Source organism: Odocoileus virginianus, chromosome 26 (assembly GCF_023699985.2).
Source record: "Odocoileus virginianus isolate 20LAN1187 ecotype Illinois chromosome 26, Ovbor_1.2, whole genome shotgun sequence".
In the NCBI taxonomy this organism is placed as follows: Eukaryota; Metazoa; Chordata; class Mammalia; order Artiodactyla; family Cervidae; genus Odocoileus; species Odocoileus virginianus.
The window spans coordinates 46706824-46734195 of NC_069699.1; the positions used below are offsets into that span (position 1 = coordinate 46706824).

Genomic DNA, 27372 nt, shown 5'->3' on the forward strand with positions numbered 1-27372 from the left:
AACAAAAGACTGGTAGAAAAACGTTCACAACTTTATTCATAATAGCTTTAAAAAAAAGAGAACAACCCAAATATTCTTCAGCGGACGATGACATAAACGGTTTGGTGTCCGAAAGGGGATCCTTCCTGGGGTAGTGTATTTCATTTAGATATCAAATGGAAAGCTGACATTTTGGTAAAGTGAGAGAAGCATTAGTAAGAAAGTGAAGTGAGAGTCACTCAGTCGTGTCCAACTCTTTTCAACCCCATGGACTATATAGTCTGTGGAATTCTCCAGGTCAGAATATTGGAGTGGGTAGCCTTTCCCTTCTCCAGGGAATCTTCCCAACCCGGGGATCAAACTCAGGTCTCCTGGATTGCAGGGGGATTCTTTACCAGCTGAGCCACTAGGAAAGCCCAAGAATACTGGAGTGGGTAGCCTATCCCTCCTCCAGGGGATCTTCCCGACCCAAGAATCTAACCAAGGTCTCCAGCATTGCAGGTGGATTCTTTACCAACTGAGCTACCAGAGAAGCCCCCATTAAGGGGAGGCGGAAATGGAGAATCAATAAAAACCATTTAAAAAAAATTATTTTTAAAATTGTGAAATACATTTAAGTTTACCATTTTACAGTTAAGAAGGATAAGTATATTTACAGTGTTTTCCAACTTTTATCCCCATCTGTCCAAGCTTTTTTCATCTTGTAAAACCGAAACTCTATACCCATTAAACAGTAACTCCCCACCTCTCTCTTAACCCAGTCCTTGGCAACCACCATTCTACTTTATGTTTTTTTACTGCTCTAAGTACCTCTTAATTCCAGTGAAATTAAAGAGTATTTCTTCTTTCATGAGTGGCTTTTTTCACCTGGCATAATGTCTTCAAGGTTCATACATATTATCGTCTATTGGGATTTAATTTCTTTTTAAGGTTGAATAATATTCCACTGTGTACACATGCTATATTTTACCTACTCATCCACTGATGGACATTTGGACTCTCCCATCTTTTGGATAATGTGAACAATGAGCATGCACATACAAATATCTGAGATCAGTTCTTTTGAAGATATATACACCCAGTAGAACTGGTAGATCATATGGTAATTCTAGTTTTAACTTTTCAAGGAACCACCATACTGTTTTCCACAGCAGCTACATCATTTTACCTTCCCAGCAACAGGGCACAAATGGTTCTGTTATGGACTGAATTGTGTTCCCCACAGCTTCAAGCCCTAACTCCCAAGGTGACTGTATTTGGAGACGTGGCCTTTGGGGAGGTAATTAAGGTTGACAGAGGCTACAAGGGTGGGGCCCCAATCCAGCAGGACTGGTGTCAGTGGAAAAGAAACCAAAAATGCACGCACAGGGAAAAGCTAATGTGAGGACATGGCCAGGAGGGCCTTCTGCAAGTCAAGGAGACAGGCCCCACCAAAACTTCACCCTGCTGATGCCTTGATCTTAGCCGTCAGTCTCCAAACTGCGAGAAAATAATTTTCCGGTGTTTAAGCCACCTAGTCTGTGGTATTTTGTTATGGCAGCACTAGCAGAATGATACAAGTTCCAATTCATCCACATCCTCACCAACACTTAACTACTCTGATTTTTCGTATTTTAGTAACAGCCATTCTAATGGGTGTGAAGTGGTATCTCACTGTGGTTTTGATTTGCATTTCCCTTATCATTAATGATGCTGAGCGTCTTTTCATGTACTTATTGGCCATTTGTATATCCTCTTTGGAAGAAATGTCTATTCAAGTCCTTTGCCCATTTTTTAATACACGTTATTTGTTGGTATTGTTGAGTTTAGGAGTTTTCTACATATTCTAAATATTAATCCCTTACCAGGCATGTGATTTGCAAATGTTTTCTCCCATTTTGTGAGTTGCCTTTTATCTTGTTGACAGTGTTCTTTGAACACAGAAGTTTTTAATTTTAATGAAGTCCAATTTGCCTATTTTTCCTTTTGCTGACTGTGCCCTTGGTGTCATATCCTTTAAAAGATCATTGCCAAATCCAACACATAAAGCTTTCCCCTTCAGTTTTCCTCTAAGAGTTTTAGAGTTATAACTCTTACATTTAGGAGCAAGATCCATTCTTAAGAACAGCACTTGTGGAAGGCAAAGTTCTGCATATTGATTTCTTTAAAAATATACAAGCCCATATCTTCCTGGAATGTTTTGTGTACTAGAAGATTAAAGACTAGTCTGAAGAATCTACCCTTACCTTGTTCTATCACTATCATTTAACTATTATTTTTTTTTTAATATTTGGCTGCATCAGGTCTTAGTTGCAGCACAGGTTCAGTTGCTCTGAGGCATGTGGGACCTTAGTTCCCTGACCAGGAACTGAATCCACGTCCCCTGCATTGCAAGGCAGATTCGAAACCACTGGACCAGCAGCAAAGTCCCTTAACTCCTTTTTTGACTTATACTACCACTCTGCTTTTGTTCGTAAGCATACTCCAGTCTCTCTCATAAAAAACACACACACCCCCAATACAAAACCTTTAAACATCAGTTGACTAAATAAATGAATGTCCACCAAATATGCTAACTAGGCTCTATTATGTTCCCCAGCACTGTTCATGATGCTGCCCCTGGGTGCTATAGACTACAATGAATGTTTGTGTCTCCCCAAAATTCATGTGTTTAAATCCTAATCTCTGACTTGATGGTAACTGAAGATAGGGCCTTCAGGAGGTAATTAGGCCATGAGGGCAGAGCCCTTAGGAAGGGGTTAATGCTCTTCTGAGAAAGAATAAAACAGAGTGCTCTCTCTCCGTACCAAGTGAGGATACAGCAAGAAAGCAGCTGTCTGCAAACCAAAAGGATCTCACCAGGAACCAAACTGTCTGGCATCTTAATCTTAAACTGCCCTGCCTCTGGAACTGTGAGAAATAAATTTGTTATTTAGTCACCCAATCTAGGGTATTTTGTTATAGCAGTCCAAGCTAAGACACTGGCCAATCTTGTCCATTCCCAATTTAATCAGTATCACTGCCATCTCTACAATTATAATTTCTACATCTTCATCTCTAGCTTAGACTTTCCTATAAAGTCCAAATGTCTGCCAGAAATGGTCACTTGGCCATCCTATAGGCATCTCAAGCTCATGTATAAGTTAGACTTCACTACTGTTGGGAGACACTTAAACACTTCATTAGAGCTACTTTTTCTTATGAATAGAAATTTCCCAGATTTTATTTATTTTTTCTTCAGATTTTAAATATTCTTATATCCTCAATCCCTTACATCAGCAAATCAGTCAGGTTCCTAGTTTAAAAGTGAATTTTATAAGATAGCAAAGTGAGTTTTATTAGATAGCACAGTGTGGTGGTGAAGGGACAGGAGTGAAGTCTCTGGACCTACTGTGCCTACTGGACCTACTGTGTTCACAGCTTGACTGCTGGGAGGGAAATCATGGCTCAGCCACAAGGTATGTCCTTGAGCAAGTGATTTAACTTAATGCCTCAGTTTACTTATCTGTAAAAATCCGGAATAAAGATGTCTACTTCATAGCTATCAGGATAAAATGACAACGCAAATTCACTAGAGCAGTGCCTGATAAATAAATTGCTCAGTAAATGTTACTACTATTTTAAGAGTTTATTTCAAAAATCACTGGGACTTAGAATGTTCCCACTGATGCAGACTCATCTGGCTAAATGACTGACATTAAAGTTTGATTTGCCATAAATTAAATGCAGACATTTTCCATAAATTATCAGTTCCAAGATTTTGTCAACTATATATTTAAAGCACACATGCAATATATTATTTCAGAAAATACATCCTTTGCAGCCATCTATGACAGAAGTGTTAAGATGTCAACTTAGAAATGTACAAAGTGGTAAACAATTTTTTTCAAAATTTTAGGGGTGAAAAATTTTTTAATCCTTTTTAGACGGTTAAAGGGAATTTCAAGACCACTGGCCTAAGTGAATGTGTTTTAAAGTCAGACAGCCTGGGTTTGAATTCAAACTCCGGCTTTTGGGAATTGCCAGATGGCCCAGTGGTTAGGACTCCATGCTTCCAATGCCGAGACTATAGCTTCAATCCCTGGTCAGGTAACTAAGATTCCACATGTCTCTCAGCACAGTTGAGGGGGGAAAAAAAAGGAAGAAAAAATTCCAGCTTTCTATGTATCTTTAGTAAGTTTTATTTAAATTCTATATGCCTCAAAGCTCTCCTCCTACACAACATGAATAATAGTGGTACCTACCTCATATGATTACTATAAGGAGTAAATGAGATCATGCGTAAGAAGTATGTTGATAGCAACATTATTATTATGAATAATAGCCAAACACTGAAAAGAATCCAAATGTCCATCAACAGGTAGATGGATAAACAAATGTGATATACTCATAAAAAGGAATGCAACATGAAAAATGAAAGTGAAAGTGAAGTCGTGTCCGACTCTTTGCGACCCCGTGGACTGTAGCCCACCAGGCTCCTCCGTCCATGCAACATGGAAGAACCTCAAAAAAATTATAAGTGAAAGAAGTCAGATATCCCAATTGTATGAAATTACATAAAAACATAAAACTACAGAGGCAGAAAGCAGATTAGTGGATGCTAGGACTTGCAGTTAGAATGGGAAGTGGAGATTAACAACAAACAAACTAGGGAATGTTTTGAGGTGTTCGAAACATTCTAAATCTGAATTGTGGTGATGACTGCATCAAACTGAACAGTTACAGTCAGTGAATTTTATGATATATGTCATGCTTCCAAAAATTTTTTTGAAAAATTTTAAAGCAACAATGTACTAATATTTAGTATAATAATATATAATAATAGATACTATTAATACAATATTTATTATTACTGCTACTATGCTCAGGTATTTAAAATCACAATCACATTCAGCTGGAAAGGACCTTTCTGAGTATGTCTACCTATACTCTCTGAAACAATAATAAAGGCAAGAATAGTTGAGTACTGACTCTGCCACAGTTACGCATTTTACATGGGTTCTCTCATTTATTCATCACAGGTCCTCCATGGGGTAAATTCTGTTACAATCCCCACTTCACAGACTCTGAAAATGAGACTCAAATAGTTTGAGAGGCCTGTCCCAAAACAATATAACTAATATGAGGAAAAGCCAACATGCAAACTCAAGACCATCTGATTCCAAAGCCCATCCTAAAATTCGTATGAAATTTCATAGGTCTCTGAATAGCCCTGAAAAAGAACATAACTGGAGGACCCTCACTTCTCAATTTCAAACTTACTACAAATTTACAGTAACCAAAACAGTGTGGTATTGGTAATAAGGACATACAGAACAATGGGCTAGAGATCTCAGAAATAAACTCTCACATACATGGTCAAGTTATTTTCAACAAAGGTGCCAAGAACACTCAAAGGAGAAAAGACAGTCTTTTCAACAATTGGTCACAGGGAAACTGGAAAGCCACATGCAAAATAATGAAGTGCGACCCTTGCCCACCACCATACACAAAAGCTATCCCAAAAAGGGTTTAAAGACCTAAACCTAAAATTTAAAACTCTAAAACTCAGAAGAAAACAAACCAGAAGCTTCAGGCATTGGATTTAGCAGTGATCTCTTAGATATGACATCAAAAGCAGAGTCAACAAAAAAAATACACAAGCTGGTATTCATCAAAATTAGAAATGTCTGTTTTTCAAAGCACACCAGCAAGAGAATAAAAAGGCAACTCATGAATGGGGGAGATATTTGCAAACCACATATCTGATAAGGGATTAATATCCAGAATATACAGAAAACTAAAACTCAACAATGAAAGACAACCTGATTCAAAAATGAGCAAAGGATTTAGACATTTCTTCAAAGACACACAAATAGAAATGTAAATCAAAATTACAAGATAACCACTTTATACCCATTAAGAGGGCTATGAAAACAAAACCAAACAAACCTAACAGAAGCTAGTGAGGATGTGAAGAAATGTGAACCCTGTGCATTGCTGTTAGGCACATACAATGTATGCAGCCACTGTGTAAAACATATGGCAGTTCCTCAAAAATTCAGAACAGAATAATCATACAATCCAACAATTCCAATTATTTTGGGTATAAACCCAAAAGAAATGAGAGCAGAGACTCAGATATGTGCATCCCTCCATGTTCATTGCTGCATTTTTCAAAACAGCTAAAAGGTGGAAGGTGGAAACAATCCAGTGCCTATCAACAGATGAAAAGATAATGTAATATATACATACAATGAAATACTATTCCGCCTCAGAAAGGAATGAAATTCCGATAGATATTATAATATGGATGATATCTTGGAGATATTCTGCTAAATAAAATAAGCAAGTCATGAAAGGACAAATATTGTATAATTTAGGGTTCTATGTATATGGGGTACTTAGGACAGACAAATTCAGAGAGTAGGATGGTGGCTGCCAGGGGAAGGGGTGGGGAGAATGGGAAGATATTGTTTAATGGACACAGAGGTTCAGTCTGAGAAGAAGAAAACGTTCTGAAGCTGGATGGTAATGATTGTAGCACAACAATGTGAAGGTACTTAATGGCACTGACATGTACATCCTAAAATGGTCAAAATGGTTAAGAAAAAGGGAGGCAGAAGGAAGAGATGGAGGGACTACTTCACACCCATTCAGGTGGTTATCGCCCAAAAAAACTCAGAAAGTAACAAGCGTCGGGATGTGGAGACATCGGACCCCTTGCGTATTACTGGTGGGAACATAAAATGATGCAACTGCTGTGGAATACAGTATAGTGGGTCCTCAAAAAGCTATAAACATAATTAGTAAATGACCCAATTCTGGGCATATACGCAAAGATACTGAAAGCAGGGGCATGAAGAGTTATTTGTGTACCCATGTTCACAGCAGCATTATTTACAATCGCCAAAGGTAGAAACACAACTGTCCAACAAGTGAACAGGTAAGTAAAATGTAGCCTATACATATCAATTAAGTATTATTCAGCCTTAAAAGAGAATGTAGATATCAATTACATCTCAATTTTTTAATTAAATAAAAAGGAATGAAGTTTGGATACACACTATGACATGAATGAACCTTAAAAACATTATTTTACCTGAAAAAAGTCAGACATGAAAGGATAATTATTGTATGATTCCACTTACATAGGGTACCCAGAACAGGCAAATTCAGAGAGACAGAATACAGATCAGAGGTTACCAGGGACTAGAGGGAAGGGGCCAGGGAGTTACCTGCTTAATGGTTAGAGTTTCTGTTTAAGGTGATGAAAAAGTTTTAGAAATAGATGTGGTGATGGTTTCATTACATTGTGAATGTAATTCATGCACTGAATTTTATGTGAATTCTACATATAGAAATGGCTTAAATGGCAAATTTCATTACAATATATGCAACAAAATGTATTTATCACAACTTTGTAAAAAAAAAAAAAGTACCGTAATATATGAAAAAAATCAAATTACACACCTTAAATGGGTGAAATGCATGGTGTGTAAATTTTATCTCAACAAAAATTTTTTTTCTTTTTAATATTTTGGCTGCACCACATGGCATGTGGGCTCTTAGTTCCCAGACCAGGGATGGAACCTGCGCCCCCTGCACTGGAAGCATAGAGTTCTAACCACTGAACTGCCAGGGAAGTGACAAAAATTTTTTTAAAAGGTAACAGTGGCGGCTAACACTTAGTGAACATTTTCCTCACACCAGGCACTGTCCTAGAAGGATTACATAGACCTCACAACAACCTTCAAAGTGGTTGCATTTCTTAACCTCATTTCACACATGATGAAACTGAAGTTAGGTAATTTGCCCAATGTTGCTCAGTTAGTGGAGGAGTCAACAGTTCAAACCCTATCAATTTCTAGAGCTCCTACAGTTCCTATACTGATAGGAAGGTTATAAAAGGTACCCAGTAGATGCTCCCTTAACTAAGTGAATGAAATGAACAACTACTGTGAAAGTCTAGCAGAAAAGTCTATTCTAAGCAAAATGACTCCATGATTTATGATCTTTAAAATTTCAGAATTTTCCAACAGTTTTTTAATCTTAATACAACTTTGGGTTAGATTATTAACACATTATTTTAAGTATTTAAACACTGGCAGAAGAGTATAACCTTGCCCGTGTATCTTCAATAAGAGAGGAGCATTCACCTTGTAACCTCTCCATTGACAATTCTCCAATGAAAGGCTACAAAAAACTAGGCTCCCAAAGGCAACAAAAGTAAACCCAATTCTGGTAACAGAATTCAAAGAAGAAGAACGCTACAGATGTCCAAAAACAGCCTATCCTAAACAGCCTATCCTATGGGCTAGGTACCTGGTTAGATACTAGTTAACCAGGCAAGGTTCAGGTGCAATTTTTGTGTGTTTCACTAAAATGGTAACACACCATTAGACACTGCTTGTCCTACCCTCACTTATCAGTTCTTGAAACCTCTCCCTATAGTCCTCACAAGTCTGCTGATGTTGACATTATGAAACCATTCACAGCGGCGGCACTACTCAACAGGAAGTTGAAGCTAACAAACCGAGGGCACAATCCAGAGTTCAGAAAAATGAACCAGGTGACTGGGCGCATCAGAGTCTACTAAACTCCACCTAGATCCCGCAACTCTGACGTCCACAAGCAAACCTAGAATGTGCAAAAATTACAATTACCCTTACAGTTTATGCACCCTACAAAACAAGACCCTTTCATTTAAAAAAAAAGCACGCCCAGAGTTAAGCCCAGCAGCACAAGATCAATTCTAAAGTTAAGAGAAAAACAGACTTATTGATACACCACTAAAAGGAATCTAAAGAGTGCATAATACGAGGAAATAACCCTGTCCTCCCAACATTCGCCCAACTGGCACAGGACCCACCAGACCACTCCCCGGGATCCAGGTTCTACAGCCCGGCGCGCTGGGCTCCGAGCTCTCGCGCCCTGTTGTCCGGCCGAGCCCACTCCGGTCTGTCCAGGTCTGAGGGCGAAGCTACGTGCTAAGCACAAGAAAAACTCCCTCTCGAGCGATGCCTCACAACTGGATCAGATTCCTGCAAATGCAGGGGGAAAAAGGAGGAAGAAAGGGCCGCCTGCCTGCAGCCCCTCGGACCAAGAGCACCCAACCGCAACCACGCGCCAGCCACGGACCCCCGAAGCCGGCCGCCCCGAGACGGGACCGGTAATTCCACCGCCAGGCCGAGCCCCGCCCCGGGCCCGCGACCGTTCTGGGGCGTTCCTCCCGTGGGCGGCGCCTCCCTCACCACACCGCCACTTGGCTCTCTTCCTGAGGGAGGCCGCGGCCGCCCCGCGACACCGAAGCCGCAGCTTCCAGGCCGCGCGGGCCCACGACGTCCAGAGAGGCCTGGCAGGCCGGCCACTTCCCCGCTGGCTCCCTCACGCCCTCTCTACCACCCCAAGCCCTTACCGAGGCAGCGCGGCCTCCACGGCCCGCTCCTCCTAATCCTCAGCCGCCGCCACAGACCCAGCGTCGCGGAGACCGGAACTTCCTCCGCGCCGGGCCGCTGGCTCCACAAAGGCGCCGCCGCCTTTAGCGCTCGGCCCGCCGGGAGATGGAGTATACAGCTGCGGATTGCGCCGACTCCACTCCCGGCATACCCTGCGCGGGGGCCGGGGGCGGGGCGGGGGTGTGTGCTTGCCTGCGGGGGCGGGGGGTGGGGGCACGCTATTGCCCACGTCCAATGGGAGGGTGCGCTTCCCAGCCCCGGTCCGCTGGGCCTGCTGGGGGTTGTGGTTTGGCCCTTAGCCCACCGCCCCTCGTCTTCTTTCGCTCTTTCGAGCGTGAGCAAAGCGTGCAGTCTGTGGGTGGCTTGGCTTTCTCGAGATTTGCTCCCCGCCAGAGTGCGGACAGGACCCTGGCCTGCCTAGCTTAAAAAGGACCTATTCTCCGTTAATGTGAAGGAAATGGAAGGAAGCCTTTTCCGCCCTAAGCCTTCCGGGGCAGGAGTTTGTGGCCCACACAAGAGCCTGGCTCCCGACCCTCCCATAGGATAGAGGAGCAGTAATCACTCGCTCGTCCTCTTTTCCTTCTGATGGGTTTTCAAATTAGGCATTCCCAGCCCAAGAATATCACTGGTGGGTAGTAGTACTTTGTCCTTCAAAGACGTAAACATATGAAGGAACTAATTATTTTTGCCTTATGCCCACTCTCTTTGGGCAACCCTTCATCACAACTCTGCTCCTGACCTTGTGCTGACCCTTCATTATCTGATTTAATATTCAGTGCTATTCACAGATACACTGGTGGGTATCATCCGTCTTAAAGGTTTAGTAGCCCTACCTATAAAGGAAATTCCACTCAGTTTCCACGAGACCTTGCTAGCTCACGGGCCATAAATCTGGCCAAGAGTGACTTGAGCAAGGTCACAGAGGAACGGGAAGGTATCTGCAGATCAACAATCTAGTGGAAAATGGGGCTGCACAGCTTTCAGTGTGCAGCTCACGTCCAGAATCTTCTCACAGCTAACGTTCTTCAAATGGCCAGCTCCAAGCTTCCAAGTACATTGTTGAAATGCTTGCTGATTCCAGCTACCCAGTATCCTCAGACAGTGGCCCCTCAGGGAAGGTATCCTGATTATAGAGCCTGAATTCAACATCATGGAATCAAAGAAATCTGCTGCAAGGAAAGCCTATAAATTATTCTAAAATAAAGTAACCCTTATCGGTAGAGAAAAGAGATTGTTGGGTTAAGTAGTCCTTAAAGTTACTTTTCCACTTTTCAGGCATCTTGTCTGGAAGTCATTCATTCAAGAACTTCATGAAGCACCTGCTGTGTGCCAGGCACTGGATCCGGTGCTGGCGTTACAGGAGCTTGAACAAGGCTGATAAACTTTGCTGCTCTGGTGGCGATGGGAGTGGGAGTGGCTATCAAAGACAGGTGACAAACTAAACAAGATATACGGTCTCTGCTCAAAGGAGTTTGGTTTCCGTAAGGAGGGAGATGGAAAGCTGTTGGGGGGCTCTAAACAGAATAATATCATGATTTCCAGGTAAATAGGATCCCTCTGGCTTCTGTGTGGAGAATAGGCTGAGGTGAAAAGGGCAGAAGCAGGCCAGCTGGTTAGGAGACTGCCTGGAAAGATGGAAGAATGTGAGAAGAGCAATTTTGGCAGGGAGAGGAGCAGCTCAGTTTTCCGTAGGTTGTTTTTGATGCCTAGTAGACCCTGATGCTGGGAGGGATTGGGGGCAGGAGGAGAAGGGGACGACAGAGGATGAGATGGTTAGATGGCATCACCAACTTGATGGACATGAGTTTGAGTAAACTACGGGAGTTGGTGATGGACAGAGAGGCCTGGTGTGCTGCAATTCATGGGGTTGCAAAGAGTCGGACACGACTGAGCAACTGAACTGAACTAAACTGAACTGAGACAAGATGTGGAGTTGGCAAGTGGCTACATCTGCCTAGAGTTCAAAGTAAAGGTCAGGGTTAGAGATGCAAATCTGAGAGGTGTAAACATATCACTGCTGCTGGTACCTTAAGCCTTGGGCCTGGATGAGATGGCTTTGCGAAAGAAGGAGAGAGTTGCAGACTGGAGAGCAGACCAGCACTGACAGGTTTCAGGGGAAAGGAAGAACACCTACTGAAACTATGGGTACTTTGCTTCCCAAACTGGGCCATTATTGGTGGATCTCTCCTTTATCAGATAGTACTTTGTCCTTCTAAGAGGTAAACATATGAAGGAGCTAATTATTTTTGCCTATGCCCACTCTCCTTGGGCAATAATAATTGCAACCCTTCATCACAACTTTGCTCCTGGCCTTGTGCTGACCCTTCATTATCTCATGTAATCTTCAGAGTAACCATATGATATCCCCTTTTGTAGTTTTGGAAACCAAAGCCCAGAAAGATTAACTTGCTGCAGCTGGAAAGTAGAAGGTGGGGGGATTCCAACTCAGGTCAGTCCTGCTCCAGGGCTCATGCTCTTGACAACTTTCCCCTTTTCCTTAGGGTGATAATGGAGGGTTTTCAGAGGAAGCATCTGGATTTTTTTTTTTTTTTTAACATACACTGGCCCATAGTACTTGTAAGGCTGTTAATACTACCTAAGACCAAAAAGTGTGAACTGTTTAGAAGAGCTGATCCAGAACAGCGCCCTCATCCAGGATGGGGAGTACAACATCCAGTTGCAGAGGTAGGTTGGCTCACTTTCAGCCCCTAAAATTCTCACACAGATGAACCCAGCAAAGAGGAAGGCCGCTCTGCTGCCTGTGGTTCATTGCTGCCTTGATCACACTTGGGGCCATGGCTCTTCAACACTGAAAGTAGAGACTTGACCAAATGTTAAAATGAGAGACAGGAACCAGGAGAGATACAGATGATACAAGGACCACAGATGAAAATTTCCAGGAGATTAGGAGAGACAGTTGCTTTACCAGGAACTGCAAAAGCAATAAAGGCAGGAAGGAAAACCTCTTTGAAATTTCCAGGAAAGGACTGCTATTCTTATTATTAGTTCAGAATACTTCGTATTATATAATCTTGTATTTGTAGGAGGGGGAAACTGCTGAAGATGCTGCAAGAGTCATTGAAGAATTTGCCCTGAGTCACACCAGCAAGACAGAAACAGAGCTGGAACAGATCTCAGCCTCTGGATACAATTGGGCCTTTTCACTTCAGCTGCAGCCTCTTCACAGCACCTCAGGTTCTGAAATGTCCACTCCAGTTATAAAAAAAAAAAAAGGAATCTGTGGGAGAACAGAGGTCTTTTACCTTTGTGCTTCCTCCTGGTGACTCAGATGGTTAAGAATCTGCCTGCAATGCGGGAGAGCCAGGTTTGATCCCTGGGTCGGGAAGATCCCCTGGAGAGAGGAATGGCAACCCACTCCAGTATTCTTGCCTGGTGAATTCCATGGACAGAGGAGCCTGGTGGGCTGTGGTCTATAGGGTCGCAAAGAGTCAGACATAACTGAGCAAGTAACAGTTACTTACAACTAGTCCTCATTACTGCTGCTGTAGAGATGACACACTGGGTCCATGCAAATCACGGGCCTGGACAAAACAGAAAGCTGAGATTTTGAGGAACCCCTGACCTTGAGGTGCAGGGTAGCCTGGTGTTTGTGGCCAAGCCCAAGGCTTAAAGCAGTGTCATACAGTGCCACAGAGCCATCACAGAATTGACAACTGCTATTATCCCAAAAGACCTAGATTTACTTCTTTGTAATTCTATCAGCAAAAGTGACATTTAGGAAGGGTTGTCCCAATAGTCAAATATAGGTCAATAGGTAGATTACAACAGAGGCTTTTTTTTTAAGAGAATTATGTTTTTAATATTTGTTTATTTTATTTGACTGTGCCAGTTCTTAGTCATGGCACATGGATCTTTGATCTTTGTTGCAGTATGCAGGATCTTTAGTTTCAGCATGTGGTATCTAGTTCCCTAACCAGGGATTGAACCTGGGCCCCCTACATTGGGAGTTCAGAATCTTAGCCACTGGACCGCTAGGGAAGTCCACTGAGTGACGTACGCTCAAGTGTTAGACGCTTATGGGGTATATGGTCACTTGCTTGGCTAAGGAAATGCAATACTTCCAAGTGACAGTGGTTCTATCTGATAGAGCTGATGTGCTTGAAAGCAAGAGTGAGACTCAAAGAAACCCTGAGGTCACATGGAGACGGTTGTGGTTGGTTGGGTATGTTAGAAATATTTAAATTTGTCTTCTTTGGGGATCAATTCTATGGGCTGCAACTTCTGGTTAATGGAATTTAGTCAGCATATTCCTGTTCAAATCAGAGACTATGAGATCTTCTTGGCTTATACTCTTGTAATATGGCAGGATTAATGAGAGTAAAACTATATTAGTGATATCTACTTTAAGGGAGGAAGCCTGTCCTCCTGAGCCAACGAGGAGAAAAATTACTGAGTGACCTGTGAAGACTTGGAAAGACGCCTCTTCTTTCCTTTCCAGGGGAACAGATAGTTAAGGAATTGGGTATTTTCTCACATATTCTTAACTAAAAGGGGGGAGAACGCTTCCCTTAAACTGTGTGCATGGGTTTAATAGCCCTGAGCAAAGCCGTCTCTCATAAAAGGCCACAGCTTTGTCACAGTGTCCATCACAGTCCAGTTTTGGATGTGGGCTCAAAGTGGCAGCTGTCTAAGACTGTGAGAAAAGCCTGGGGGCAGGGCTCCCCCAGTTCCAGTGTAGGACTGAGATGGAGACAGGACACTTGCATTAGGGTGCTTGGAGCAACAGGGATAATCAGAGGAGTGACTTCGGACTTTTTCCTTCATCCCTAAACTGTTGGGTGAATTAACCATGAGGCTATTAAGTAATTTAATTGCTTCAGAGACACATGAGCAGTATCGTTGTTAATCCCTAATTTGATTTCTTTAAAGTACTCTCCAAAAATAAAATTGTTGGGAAATCTTTATGTTGTCCTTTTTGTTTTTTTAATCACTTTGCATCTGGGAAATTACAAATGTTCGTAGGAGAGTTTCCTTGCCCTGGCAAATCACCCAGGAAGTTTTAAAAAAAGATATGGATGTCCATCCCAATCCAATTAAATCAAAAGTTCCAGGCATTTGTGTGTTTTAAGTTCTCCGGGTCATTCTATGTACAGAATTGAGAACTACCATTCTAGAGACTCATATATTAAAATGTGATTGAAAAGATGTCCTTTTAGCATCAAACCGTGTGCCTATACATCCTTTACAGCCAGTGTGGCCGGGCTCACTTATGACATTTAGCAAGCCCCCAAACTTGCACTGAGGAAACTACGCTAGGGAGGAAAGAAAGTCTCTTTTCCTCGAAGTAAACCTCTTGTTCGCTCGGGCACAGAGGCTCGGGAGTTTGGGCCTGCGGTCCACCCCGGGCTTTGGGTTTGGGGAGGTGCCTGGGCTTGGCTGGGACCCTGCAGAAGGCGGAGCGGGGTGCGGCCGCCCCTGGCCTGGGTCAGGCCCCGCCCCGGCCTCTGCCCAGACCCGCGACCCTCTCCGCCCCGCGGCAGACGTGCACGGAGGACTACATTTCCCATAATGCACACCAGGGGCGGGCAGGGCCAGGCCCAGCGACTGGAGCCGGGCCTCCGCCGCGAGAGGCCGGCGAGTGCTGTCTTCCTGAACCGGCAATCGGCAAGGGGCGGTGGGAGGGAGTGGTGGCCTGCGCCGTGGCCATGTCTGCGTCCGCAGGGGGCCGTGGTCCTGCGAACCTGAGCCATCAGTCCGGGCCCGGCCGGATACCCGTGCCCTCCCGGGGGTCCGGCAGAGGGCAGTGACCGGCAATCTGTGTTCCCCTACCCCCTTCCCCGAGAAACAGGTGAGTCCGACTGCCAACCCACGTGGCCTGGGGGCGCCGAGAGACTGGAGAGCTGTCATCTTTGGAGGGAGGGGCTTGAAGACGGGGCCCCTACCGTCTACGTTGCTATTTGCGGTAGGAGGACTGGGTCTCTCTAGGGTCCCTTAGCCGGTTCCCAGCTGGGGAATACAAAAGCGAGGCCTGGAACTCTTCCTTTGGCTGGAAGGGCAAAGTCCTATAGTGGGCAGTGGCCAAGGAGTACCCGCCCACACTTAACGCACAGATTCGGCTGGGCAGAGTACTCTCGAAGATTGGCAGAGGTTGACTGTGGGGTGAGCAGGCAGCTCCTGAAGGTGTCTTGCGGCTTGGGACTTAGCTCTCACGGGTGCCCTGGCTCAGATAACCAAGCTGCCTCTTGTACCTGGTGAGCCACCCCTTTCTGGACTCGAGTTTGCTGCGGGAGGGTGAGCAGCCTTTGTCAGAGAGGGGAGTGGCCACCAGCAGTGGCAAGTACCAGGCTATACTCTCACCATGGAGTAGACTTCCCGCTGAAGCAGCTACAGCAGGGCCTGACCTGGACCCTGTCTGCCACGCATCCGAGCACCCTGGCACCATCGTCCCAGACAGCCCATTTCCCAAGCATCAAGCAGATTAGGGCGCTATCTAAGCAGGAAGAGGGAGCAAGAGTGCTAGGGAGCCAATAGGGAAGGGTTCTTGCCAGGCCCTCCCACTCTCCAGACCGGGCAGCTAGAGGAGGGAGGCATACCAGAAGGACTCATTGAGCTAACTTGTTTGGTGACATTGCTCAAAGGCACAGCAGAGTGCTTCTGGGGAAAATGGCAAGCCCTGGGGGCTTCTGGAGAGGCCTCCAGAGAAGGGGCCCCATGGGAGACTCTGGGACTAGTTCCAAGAGACCTCTCTTATTTAACTGCTTCAGCCACCCAGGAGCTTCTGCCACACAGGTTATGGCTCCAATAGGGTTTGGGGTGGGGTTTGCTGTGAGTCATCCACCCTCTCTGCTTAGTTTTTTCCTGTGTTAAATGTCCAGAGAACTGTTTGTTTCTTCAGGGCTTTTGACTGGATCCCCAGATTGGCCTTGGAGATCTTGAGGTACTGCATGATCTCAAGTGGTTGGGGAACTGTTAGGAATGAGGTGTACATTAGTCCCAGCCAGCTGACCCTGCCCTCACTCCATTCAGGTACCATGTTGAGTAATACTCAGCTATGCTGGTACTCAGCTCAGTTACCTGAAGTCCAGTGGGGTCAGTGGGAAGTGGGGCCTCAGTACATTGGATGCGTGCTGTGGCGCTTGTTTGAGTCTTTGAGTCAGAGGTGCAAGGCTACAGAGCAGGAGCATGTGGTAGAAAGGAGTTCAACTTGGGAGAGATTTCTGGGAGCAGCAGAGAGCCAATGGTCTGTCCCACCGCTTGAGGATGGAGAACCAGTGAGCCTGGAGGAAATCCCAGCCCTAGGCCCAAAGGCATCTCTTTCTCCCAGCATCACAGGTGGGTCATTTCAGGTCAGAGCCCACCTAGCTTCATGAGGTCAGAAGCACATTTTCCCAGGCCTGTTCACTGAAGGCCTGACTCTGGATGAGCAATCTTTAAGGACTAATTTATATTCCAGAGACCACTGGACCTGTGTATAAGTGCAGGTGCACACGGTCTGAATGTTAACTAAAAATAATCATGATATGCTAAAGATAGCTGAGTGTGTACATGCCTACTCTGTCTCAGAGTAACCGAATTACATGCCTTATCTCATTTAATCCTCACACAACCCAGTGAATCAATGCTATCATCATCCTCATTTCATAGGTAAGAAAGCTGAGACTTATAAAATCAAGTCAGGTTAATCCTGGTCCCTCTGACTCCAGAGCCATTTTTTCCCTGAACACTGAGTACAAATCTTCCCCACAGGCTGGAGTCTCCTGAGGCTACATGGGAGCTGGTGTTTTTTGAGGATCTTTCACTTTCTCCCTTCCAAAGTTATTTATCTGACAAGTGTTAATTAAAATCCTCCTGCCTATGGAGCTGACATTTTGTGATAGCTCACGGGGTGACCTTCTATGTAGAAAAATAAAATAGGGCTAGGGAGATAAGAATCCAGGATATTCTGGGAAACCCTCTCTGATAAGGTACCTCTTGAGTATCAACCCAAAGGAAGTGACAGAGTGACTCATGTAGATATTTGCCCAAGTAGTGAAATAAATGAGGTGGGGGGCAGGAGAAGAGTTGTGCAGTATGGTCCATGCAGAAAGTTAAGCAACAGTGCTCGCTTCGGCAGCACATATACTAGAAAGTTCAGCAAGAGCGAAGTTCTGAAGTGAAAGAATACTCAGGAATTACGTTTACACTATACTTGTTGTTGCTGTTTAGTCACAAAATTGTGTTGGACCCTTTGTGACCCGCATGGACTATAGTCCACCAGGCTCCTCTGTCCATGGGATTTTCTAGGCAAGAACACTAGAGTGGGTTTCCATTTCCTTCTCCAGGCGATCTTCCCAACCCAGGGATAGAACCCGCGTCTTCTGCATTGGCAGGCAGATTCTTTACTGCTGAGCCACCAGGGAAGCTACATTATACTTAAGGAAAGCCATGAAGTCAGTGAAACTGGGTTGAAGCAGAGCGAGTAGGGGCAAGAAAAGGAGGTGAGGTCAAAGAAGTACTTGGGGATGGTAGTCCGGGGAAGCACGTGTAGACAGTGGTTCTTGTGCACTATTGTGAAGAAGCTGGCTTTCTCACTGGGTCAGGTATGACTGTTAAAGAGTTGTGAGCAAAGAAATTACATGGCCTGACTTCTGTTTCAAACCAATAAGAAGGACAGACTCTCCAAGGGCAAGGACAGAAGTGGGGAGGCTAGTTAGAAGACCATAGCAACCATCTGCCAGAGAGATCGTGTTGGCTTGGACCAGTGTGGTAGTGGTGGAGGTGATGAGATGTGGTCAGATTCTGATTGCGGGTGGTTCCCCCTGAACATCAGTAATCTGTTTCCTGAAAGTTGGACATTCTGTCCGCAATCAATAACTTTGTATCTGTTGCCCACTTATTTTTTTTTTGTCATTTAACTTTTTTTTTTTTTTTAATTGCAATACAGTCTATTGGTGATGGATAGGGAAGAAGGGAACACTGATGATCTGAGGGGGAGGCGACAGCTGCTGAAGCCATATGTTTGGGTAGGTGAGATGGGCTGGAGTGGAGGCGTTAGCCCTCAGTGGAGCCAGGATAGCTCATCTTCAGCAAGAAAAAGGAAGGCAGAGTCTAGCAGGTAGGGTGAGGTGGTGGTGGGCATCTTGGAAGTTCTCTTTGTGACTTCAGTTTCCTCAGTGAACAAGAAGGAAGGTTCTCACTGACAGCTGAGAGTGAGCATGGGAGAAGATGATGGAAGCTTGAGAAGAGAGATGATGTGAAGGTATTGACTTGGGGAGTGGGCAAGTGAGTACACATAGAAATGTGGGGCATGTGCACTTAAAGCAATGCTTTTGGACCCTCTCCTTAGAAAAAGGCACATCCCAGTCTAGGTCTCCATCTATGGAGGCAGGTCCAAAAGCCCTGGCTTCCCCTCCGCCTGCATCTGGACAGACTCATCTGTCTGCAGTCATTCTCTTTACACAGCAATGCAGACCCCACGCTGGCTTTTAAGTTAGCTTGTGGAATAATGGTCTACAGGGTTCCCGGTATAGGCTGTGTCTTCTTGCTCAAGACCTGGACATGCTCTAGTTGCCTTTCCATCCACTGCCCTGGGCTCTGTGGTGTTGTGGTGGCTGTTTTGGCCTGTTTTGGCTTGCTTCTCTTGGTCTCAGTTTCAAAGGAGACCTTTCTGGATGCCTCCCCAGGTTTCTGTTGAGGCCATGCAGCTTCTTAATTACTCTGGCCTTTTGTCAAACAAGGTGGCCAACATCTTGGTCTTCTGGGCTCTGACCCTCGCTGGGAACCATCACTCTTGATTGTCCTGGTGGACAGGCTTGGGTGGGCCTAGAAAATCCCCAAAAGTAGATGTTTTCCCAAATAAACTTCCTTTGATGGTTACTCAGAGCACACTCTGTAACCATCTGTATGGGGTGATGCTGTTGGCCAGTGGTCCCCCCTCTTAGTCCGTGGTGCTCCAGGAGCAGCATGGGAGTGGCCATCAGGCCAGTCTCTGGCCCCTGCCTCCCTGTCCGTCTGTTCTGCACATTGAATTTCTGTAAAAGATTAATTTGAAGAAAGGATCCCGTGGCTTACCACAAAGATGACAAAAAGAAGAGCTTGAAAATCAGTTCTTTGGGTCAAGAGGTTGGTCAGAGAGAGAGGTCTGAGACACAGATAAGCTGGAGATACACCAATGCTAGTGATGGTGATGCTGTGTCCCTGAAATCACTCTTTTCATGAAAGTTTTTGAACACCTACTTCATGCCAGACTCAGGGTGGGGTCATTTGCCCAAGGTGACAGAGCTAGTAAAGGGAAAAGTCTCAGTTATTCCCTGTGGACTCTGCCCCAGGAGAGGCAGAGGCAGTGTGCTCACACTGACACCAACCCTGCCCAGGCCCCGGGCCTGCCTGCAGTGCCTACCTCGTGAGTCCCTGGCTGATTTCTGCTGCCCTTCTAGCCCAGCCAGCCAGATCTGTCTCCCCTAAAGGGTCAATGCCTCAGATGGAACCTGCCTCCTGTAGATGGTGTTGCCTGCCAAATGAAGACCCTTCAGCCTGTCATTGAGGACCATAGAGGCTGAGCCTCAGTGAGCCCACCCAACTTCGTTAACCCTGACATCCACTCTCAGCCACATCCCCCTCACCCTGAGGCTGCAGGAGGACTGAGAGACCAGGCTGCGTCTGTCCTCAGTGTCCATCAAATGGGCACTGAGAACCCACATGTCCGTAGTTGATTTTGACTGGAAAGGGGAGCCCTGGTGCCAGATTCAATAGATACAAAACGCAAGTGGAAAAACAAGGCTCAGGCCTGAAGACAAGCTGGCTTGCTCTGACTCACTTCTTTCTTAGCGCTTAAATATCAAAAGAAACTGATCGGTTTTGAATAGAGAAGTATTCATGGTAGGATGCATAAGGGAAAATATCAGGATACAGAATGGTTTCAGTTCCCAGCTCCAGCACTTCTTTCCTGTTGCGACATTGAGTGAGGTGCTTACACTCTCTCAGCCTCAGTTCCTTCATCTGTAAAGCTAGCCTGACAAGAGTGCCTGCTCAGAGAGGAGTGATGAGGATTAGATGAAAGTCCACATAAACTTAGCATGCTACTGTGGCATTCAGGGGGGTTAGCTGCTATTATCAGTTTGTAGATAAATAAATAAACAACTAACATTTTATATTCATTGTTTTAAAAAAGAGTAGAGGGAATTCCCAATGTTTAGTCCAATGGTTAGGACTCTGTGCTTCCAATGTAGGGGGCATGGGTTCGATCCCTGGTCAGGGATCTAGATCTCACATGGCACAGGGCATGGACAAATAAATAAATATTTTTTTAATAAAAAAATTTTTTTAAAAGACTAGAAAGAAATATACTAAAATGTGAACAGTGAGAGATACTGAATGGTGGGGCAGTAGTGACATTCCTTTTTTTTTTTTTTTTTTCCTATTTTCCAAGTTTTCCACAGTGAATAGATACCATGTGTTCTTCCTTTCATAATCATAAAAAGAAGAGCACACTTTTTTTGAAGGGCATATTCAGAACTCATTCCCTAGAGGTCTGAGTTACCTGGGTCCTGGTGAGGGGTACTTTTTTGTACCCAACCACAGTTAATTGTGTCAGTGACCCCTGCCACGAGCACCTTCCCCTCAATGATGCCTTTGTTTGCTCCACAGAAGAGCCTGAAGAATGGCCGCTGACATGCAGAGGAAGAGAAGCAGCGAAGGCCCCGATGGCACGTTGGCGCCTTCTGATGGACAGAATGTGGAGAGAGCAGAGAGCCCCACACCAGGACTGGCCCAGGGGATGGAGCCAGGTACAGGCAGGGTCCTCGGGCAGCCCCAGCCAGCTCACAGCCAGAGCAGCCTCCTGGGCAGTCTCGATTCCCAGCCACTCTTTTGCTCCTGCTCATTCACGCATGTGTTCACTCCCTCACTGGCTATTTGTCATGAGCTGGGGATACTGGAGAGATCCAGGCCCAGTCCGCCTCTGGCCTTCCTCTCCACTTCATGTTGTGCCATTCATCCTGTGCAGTCTGACTGCCCATGTGGGCTTTCCTCCTCTTTCCTGGGTCTGCAGGTCCCTCCCTCGCTCCCTCTGCCTCCCTCAGCTCTCACCTTAAGTGTCATCTCCTCACAAGAGAGGCCTGCTCTGACCACACTGTGCGCATACTAGTTTTATCGGGATTGTATTTACGTGTCTAGGTGTTGCCCATCTCTCTCATCCACAAGATTGGGAGCTCTTTGAGCACAGAGCTGTGGGTACCTGTGTGGTACCCTGATGCCTGGTACAGTGCTGAACTCATAATAGAGACTCAAAACTTAACTCTTGAACTCTTCTGTACCAGAAAAAAAAAAAAAAACCCTCAGTAAAGGAAGATCAACCTGGTCTCTGCCTTGGAGGAGCTGCAGGCTAGTGAGAGCATTCCACTGGAGGGGGTTCAGAGCCATGGGTCCCTGCATGGGCTTGGGGAGGCATCTCCCAAGGGAGAGATTCACTGAGCACGGCCTGTATTCCACGCACAGGGTGAGGTACTGGGCACAGTGATGAACAACCAGGTTCCTGCCCTTGAGGGGGAACTCCACTGCAGTTGTGGAGAAGGGCAATAGCTGATAGGTGCCCCATGAGAAGTCAAGGAGGGGGTATATGATACAGTGCTTGGGGCTAGGGGTCAGGTGACAACTAACATCTTTGCTGAGAGCTGAAGTGTGATGGGAGAGCTGGCCTGGGAGGAGGTGGGAGAGGCTTCCTGGCAGAGGGAACAGGAGATGCAAAGGCCCTGAGGTAGGTGAGGGTATCAAAGAGCAGAGGGCGAGGGACTGTGAGATGAGAGACAGACAGGCAGATACCAACCACCACCTCAGCCTGGAGGGGTTGGGTCTTACTCCCAGTGTGATGGGAGGAGACCGATGAGCTGTAAGTCACATGACTTGTAGCCGACTACAGCTGGAGGGAGCAGTGGCTTGCCTCATCACGACAGGCAGTCAAGCTAGAGTACTGTATGGGGCGCTGTGCTGGTAAGTCGGTGGGCCAGCAGCTACCACCCTAAGCTCCAGTGCTTTTGGCTGGCAGGTGCCGGACAGGAGGGTGCCATGTTCGTCCATGCCCGTTCCTACGAGGACCTGACTGAATCAGAGGATGGGGCAGCTTCTGGGGAGAGCCCCAAGGAGGGTGCCAGGGGTCCCCCACCTCTGGCTACAGACATGCGTCAGATCAGCCAGGACTTCAGCGAGCTGAGCACCCAGCTGACGGGTGTCGCCCGAGACCTGCAGGAGGAGATGCTTCCAGGAAGCTCTGAGGACTGGCCAGAGTCCCCGGGGGCGGCCAGGCGACCAGCCACAGAGCCCCCAAGGGACGGCGCTGGCGAAGGCGATGAGGAAGAGGCTGCCGAGGCCTGGCGACGGCACCAGAAGCATGTCTTTGTGCTGAGCGAGGCGGGGAAGCCTGTGTACTCCCGCTACGGGTCCGAGGAGGCACTTTCCAGCACCATGGGTGTCATGGTGGCCCTGGTGTCCTTCCTAGAGGCTGACAAGAATGCCATCCGTTCCATCCATGCAGGTGAGCCCCCTGGAGGGGTGCTGGGAGGTCTCCCTGGCCACACAGTTCATTCACAGCAGGTTTTGGACCCCCAGGGACTAGAGGGCTGGGATATACTGTGTGATCAAGTTCCTCCACCTCAGTGAGCCCCAGGTCCTCATCTGGGAACACAGGGGAACAACTCTGACTGCCTCATAGAGCTGTTGTGAGGTTCAAAGGTGGCTTGCACATGGACTTTGCCCTTAGAGCAAGAATCCTGGGGAGGTGACCAAAAAATCGCAGGTCTTGAGTCCACCCAGCTCTTGCCACTTAACTTAGCCCAAGAATGTGTGGGTTTTGTTTGTTTCTTTGAGGGGTTTCTTTTAATTAAAAAAATTTATTTTTCTTTAAATTTTTATGCCTTTTCCCCCCTATTTTTGTTTTAATTTATTAAAAATTACTTTCTTTTTTTGGCACACTGTAGCATATGGTATCTTAGTTCCCCAACCAGGGATGGAACCCAAGTCCTCTGCAGTGAAAGGGCAGAATCTTAACCACTGGACTACCAGGGAAGTCCCAAGAATGTGTAAACACACTGTCCTGAAGTGCTTCCTGCGTTTTAGCTGGTCCCAGTCTATGAAGCTGACTCCCTGGTAGCTCAGTCAGTAAAGAATCTGCCTACAGTGCGGGAGACGTGGGTTGGATTCCTGAGTTAGGAAGATCCCCTGGAGAAGGAAATGGCAAACCACTCCATTATTCTTGCCTGAAAAATCCTATGGACAGAAGAACCTGGCTGGCTATAGTCCGTGGGGTCGCAAGAGTCAGACACCACTGAAGCGACTCAGTACACACACACACACACACACACACACACACACACGCGCGCGCGCGCAGAGGAAAGTGACAAGCTCCAGCCGAGAAAGCGGGGCTCTGAGGGTACTGGGCCAGGCCAATCCAGGAGGGCTTTCCCGGGAAAGGGGCTGAAGCTGATGCCACCCCCATCCATCCACCCCATCAGATGGCTACAAGGTAGTGTTCGTGCGCCGGAGCCCGCTGGTGCTGGTGGCGGTGGCCCGCACGCGGCAGTCGGCGCAAGAACTGGCTCAGGAGTTGCTCTACATCTACTACCAGATCCTAAGCCTGCTGACGGGCGCACAGCTGAGCCACATCTTCCAGCAGAAGCAGAACTATGACCTGCGGCGCCTGCTCTCGGGCTCGGAGCGCATCACGGACAACCTACTGCAGCTCATGGCGCGAGACCCCAGTTTCCTGATGGGGGCGGCGCGCTGCCTGCCCCTGGCGGCGGCGGTGCGCGATGTAGTGAGTGCCAGCCTGCAGCAGGCACGCGCCCGCAGCCTGGTCTTCTCCATCTTGCTGGCGCGCAACCAGCTCGTGGCCCTCGTGCGCCGCAAGGACCAATTCTTGCATCCCATCGACCTGCACCTGCTCTTCAACCTCATAAGTTCCTCCTCGTCCTTCCGCGAGGGCGAGGCCTGGACGCCAGTGTGCCTGCCCAAATTCAACGCAGCCGGCTTCTTCCACGCACACATCTCTTACCTAGAACCTGACACGGATCTCTGCCTGCTGCTCGTCTCCACCGACCGCGAGGACTTCTTTGCCGTCTCTGACTGCCGCCGCCGCTTTCAGGAGCGCCTGCGGAAGCGCGGGGCGCATCTGGCGCTCAGGGAGGCAGTGCGCACGCCCCACTACAGCGTTGCCCAGGTGGGCGTCCCTGACCTGCGCCACTTCCTCTATAAGTCAAAGAGCTCAGGACTCTTCACCAGGTGAGGGAGGGCCTTGGGGGCGCTGCTGGAGGGAGGCAGGGGTGTGGGGAGCGGGCGCCGGTTGGGCCTGAGCCCTGATGCAGTCCTGAAGCTGAGGACCCCTCTGGGAATGAGCCGACTTGCTGTGTCTGTCTGACTCTGACCCTAGGGAACCCCACCCCCTATCACCCTACCCCCCATCAGCCTAGACCTCTCTACTTCATTCATTTCCCAGAAGGCCTTGAAATACCCAATTCACCCGGGGAAAGAAGCTTGCACCGAGGTCTCCTGGGTTGCTGGTCCTGGAGCTACTCTGCTTTAGGGGTCAGTTTGGTCCAGCCCGGCAGGCAGGACTCCTCCACTTCCTCCAACAAAAAGGCTGGGGCCCAATGAGGCCTCTTCTATCCTCCTGTTATCCCCTTTTGGGTCCAGAGGGTTCCCAACTCAGTTTCCTCCTGTCCTGTCACTCTCTCTAGGACACCTAAACTCGGATTGGCTTCTCCACAGGGAGGTTCCCCAAAGCTGCCATGAACTTGGGGGTGAGGGGAGAAGAGGGCTCCAGTCTGGGTGGGCCCACCCCACCCCACCCCACCCCACCCCACCCCACCCCTTTCCTGGGCAGTCTTCAGCAGGGAGGAGACAGTGGCTTGGCCATGGGTGGGATGGTATCTGGAGGGTAGTACACATGGTGGAGTCTCCCTGGCTAGGAATAGGCATTTCTGGATTTCCAGAGAAGCCAATGGGAGTCACTCCTTTGCGAACCCACTCCCCCATCTCCAGCCCTGAGATTGAGGCCCCGTACGACAGTGAAGAGGAGCAGGAGCGGCTGCTGGGCCTCTACCAGTACCTGCACAGCCGAGCCCACAATGCCTCCCGCCCCCTGAAGACGATCTACTACACCGGCCCCAACGAGAACCTCCTGGCCTGGGTAAGGTGGCCGTGGGGTGGGCTAGGCTGACCCAGGGCTAGGGTCCTGGGCGAGGTCCTTAGGCCACCTGGATGACCACCCTGTGCCCCCTCCTCCAGGTGACAGGCGCCTTTGAGCTCTACATGTGTTACAGCCCCCTGGGGACCAAGGCGTCGGCCGTCAGTGCCATCCATAAACTGATGCGCTGGATCCGCAAAGAGGAAGACCGCCTCTTCATCCTCACGCCCCTCACGTACTGATGAGAATGTGTGTGGGTGTAGCCCTCCGAGGCATACCAGGCTGTGGAAGCTGTGAGAGCCTCCAGGTGGCACTGGCCTCTCTGCTCCCCCTGCCCCCGCTGCAGCAGGCAGCAACTGTGGGGTGGTGTGTGCATTAAAGTGCTCTGGGGAAGACACTGAGGGGCCTTGTCACTGGTTCCTTCATTCACCCTTTCTCACTCAGATATAAACCCTGGATCCTCCTCCCTAAGCCCTGCCCATGTTTCCCTATATACAGGGGCACATGCACATTTTTAATAGAATTCTCTTATGATTTATTTGATTTTATTATTTTTAAAAAATTTTTATTGGAATATAGTTGCTTTAGCACATGCACATCTGAGCCTCTCTTTCCCCTCCCTTGCAGAGCATCACATGTGCTCAGAGTCTGCCCCTGGGCTGGGCTGTTTTCATTCAGCTGGAGTCCTGCCACATGTAAAGAGCTCTCTGGGACCCCAATGGCTTTCCCTCCCAACCCCCTGCGAAGCCCCACCCCACCCCCAGTCTGAGCCCCTGGTGCCTCTCCTGTCACTCCTTGGTGGGATCCCCAGTTGTGTGCCCCGAAAGACTACCCAACCACCTGGGAGCCCTTCCAATGCTCTGCTTAAGGGGCTGCACCAAGTGAGATGGGGACAGCCAAGGGGGGAGCGTCTGAGCCCTGGCATGGCTGGGAGCCCTTGGGTAGGTGACCTAGTGTTAAGCACAAGCAAAGTCAGAGTCCAGCCTCGCTGCAGCTGTAGGCCTCTGGGAAAACTGTCCCAGCTTAGGCTTCCTCATGAAGGCTGTCCACCTCAGCTCCCCCACCTCCACCCAGCACATTCCTCAGGATGGCCTCAAGAGTAAGCTGGAGAACCTGAAAGAAGACCCAGCTGACCTCTGTGGTAGGAGTGGATCCTGCCCTAAGAAGAACAGCTGATGCCCTCTTCAGTCACCCTGATGCCTGGCACGGCCCAGCCTACATGGGTCACCATGAACATCCCAGGAGGCTCAGGAGTGAAGGCCCAGCCCCATTCACTCAACCATGAGAACTTTTCTGGACAGAGCCCAAGGCACAGTGCAGAAAGCCTCTACCTTCCTGCTGGAGGCTCTCCCAGTTATGCCACAGTTAACCATCTCATTGGCCAGGGGAGCAGAAGACCTCAGAAATACTTATGGGAGAATAGTGTCCATGGAATATGGTCTTCAGACTATAGAGTGAATCACCCTCATGCAGTCTGAGTGCCAGACCAATACACGCTGCCACTAAAACCAACCCATGCTAGAGAATGTGTCTGTGTGGGTGGCATGGGCCAAGGATGCACTGGAATGATTCACTTACTGTCCCAGAAAATGGCAGCATAGCCCTTCCCCTTGGTCCCACCCCTTGGCCTCACCTCAGATCATACTGGAATGGATTAGGCAGCAGGCTACCTGCCCAGACCTCAAAGCACCTATGGAGCAGCCAGAGGCTTAGGGGCTGCCACTCATACTGCACATGCCCTGCATCTCTTTTTTTGCCTGCTTCATGTTTTTATTACTTCCCTGAATTTTGGCCAGGGCACCAAACCTGTCTCTGGGGCCAGGGTGATGCCAGGCTACCTGTCTCTGACAGCCACTGGTGTTC

General features: G+C 47.6%; 2 protein-coding genes across 5 annotated transcripts in view; one reads left to right on the forward strand and one right to left on the reverse strand.

Moving 5' to 3' along the window:
- The window catches only part of RBM6 (RNA binding motif protein 6), an 83546-nt gene extending 74050 nt beyond the window's left edge, over nt 1-9496 (reverse strand). The window contains exons 1-2 of one of the 3 annotated variants that reach the window (XM_070456051.1): nt 9356-9485; nt 8810-8981 (exon numbers count right to left, since the gene is read on the reverse strand). The gene's annotated coding sequence lies outside the window, so the exon portion shown is untranslated. Of the gene's footprint in view, nt 1-8809; nt 8982-9355 lie in introns of all 3 variants that reach the window. The other 2 variants (XM_070456050.1, XM_070456053.1) reach the window with 2 other exon arrangements.
- Nucleotides 9497-14913: 5417 nt separating this feature from the next.
- Nucleotides 14914-25910, forward strand: MON1A (MON1 homolog A, secretory trafficking associated). Of its 2 annotated transcripts, none has more exons than XM_020916044.2 (6): nt 14914-15204; nt 20982-21121; nt 22378-22863; nt 23840-24605; nt 25365-25512; nt 25611-25910. In XM_020916044.2, the coding sequence occupies exons 2-6, from the start codon at nt 20995-20997 to the stop codon at nt 25749-25751; spliced, it is 1668 nt and encodes a 555-aa protein (XP_020771703.2). In that variant the 5' UTR covers nt 14914-15204; nt 20982-20994; the 3' UTR covers nt 25752-25910. The 2 variants fall into 2 exon arrangements, with proteins under 2 accessions (XP_020771703.2, XP_020771704.2); XM_020916045.2 differs by lacking the exon at nt 14914-15204 and adding an exon at nt 15294-15318.
- Nucleotides 25911-27372: the final 1462 nt, after the last annotated feature.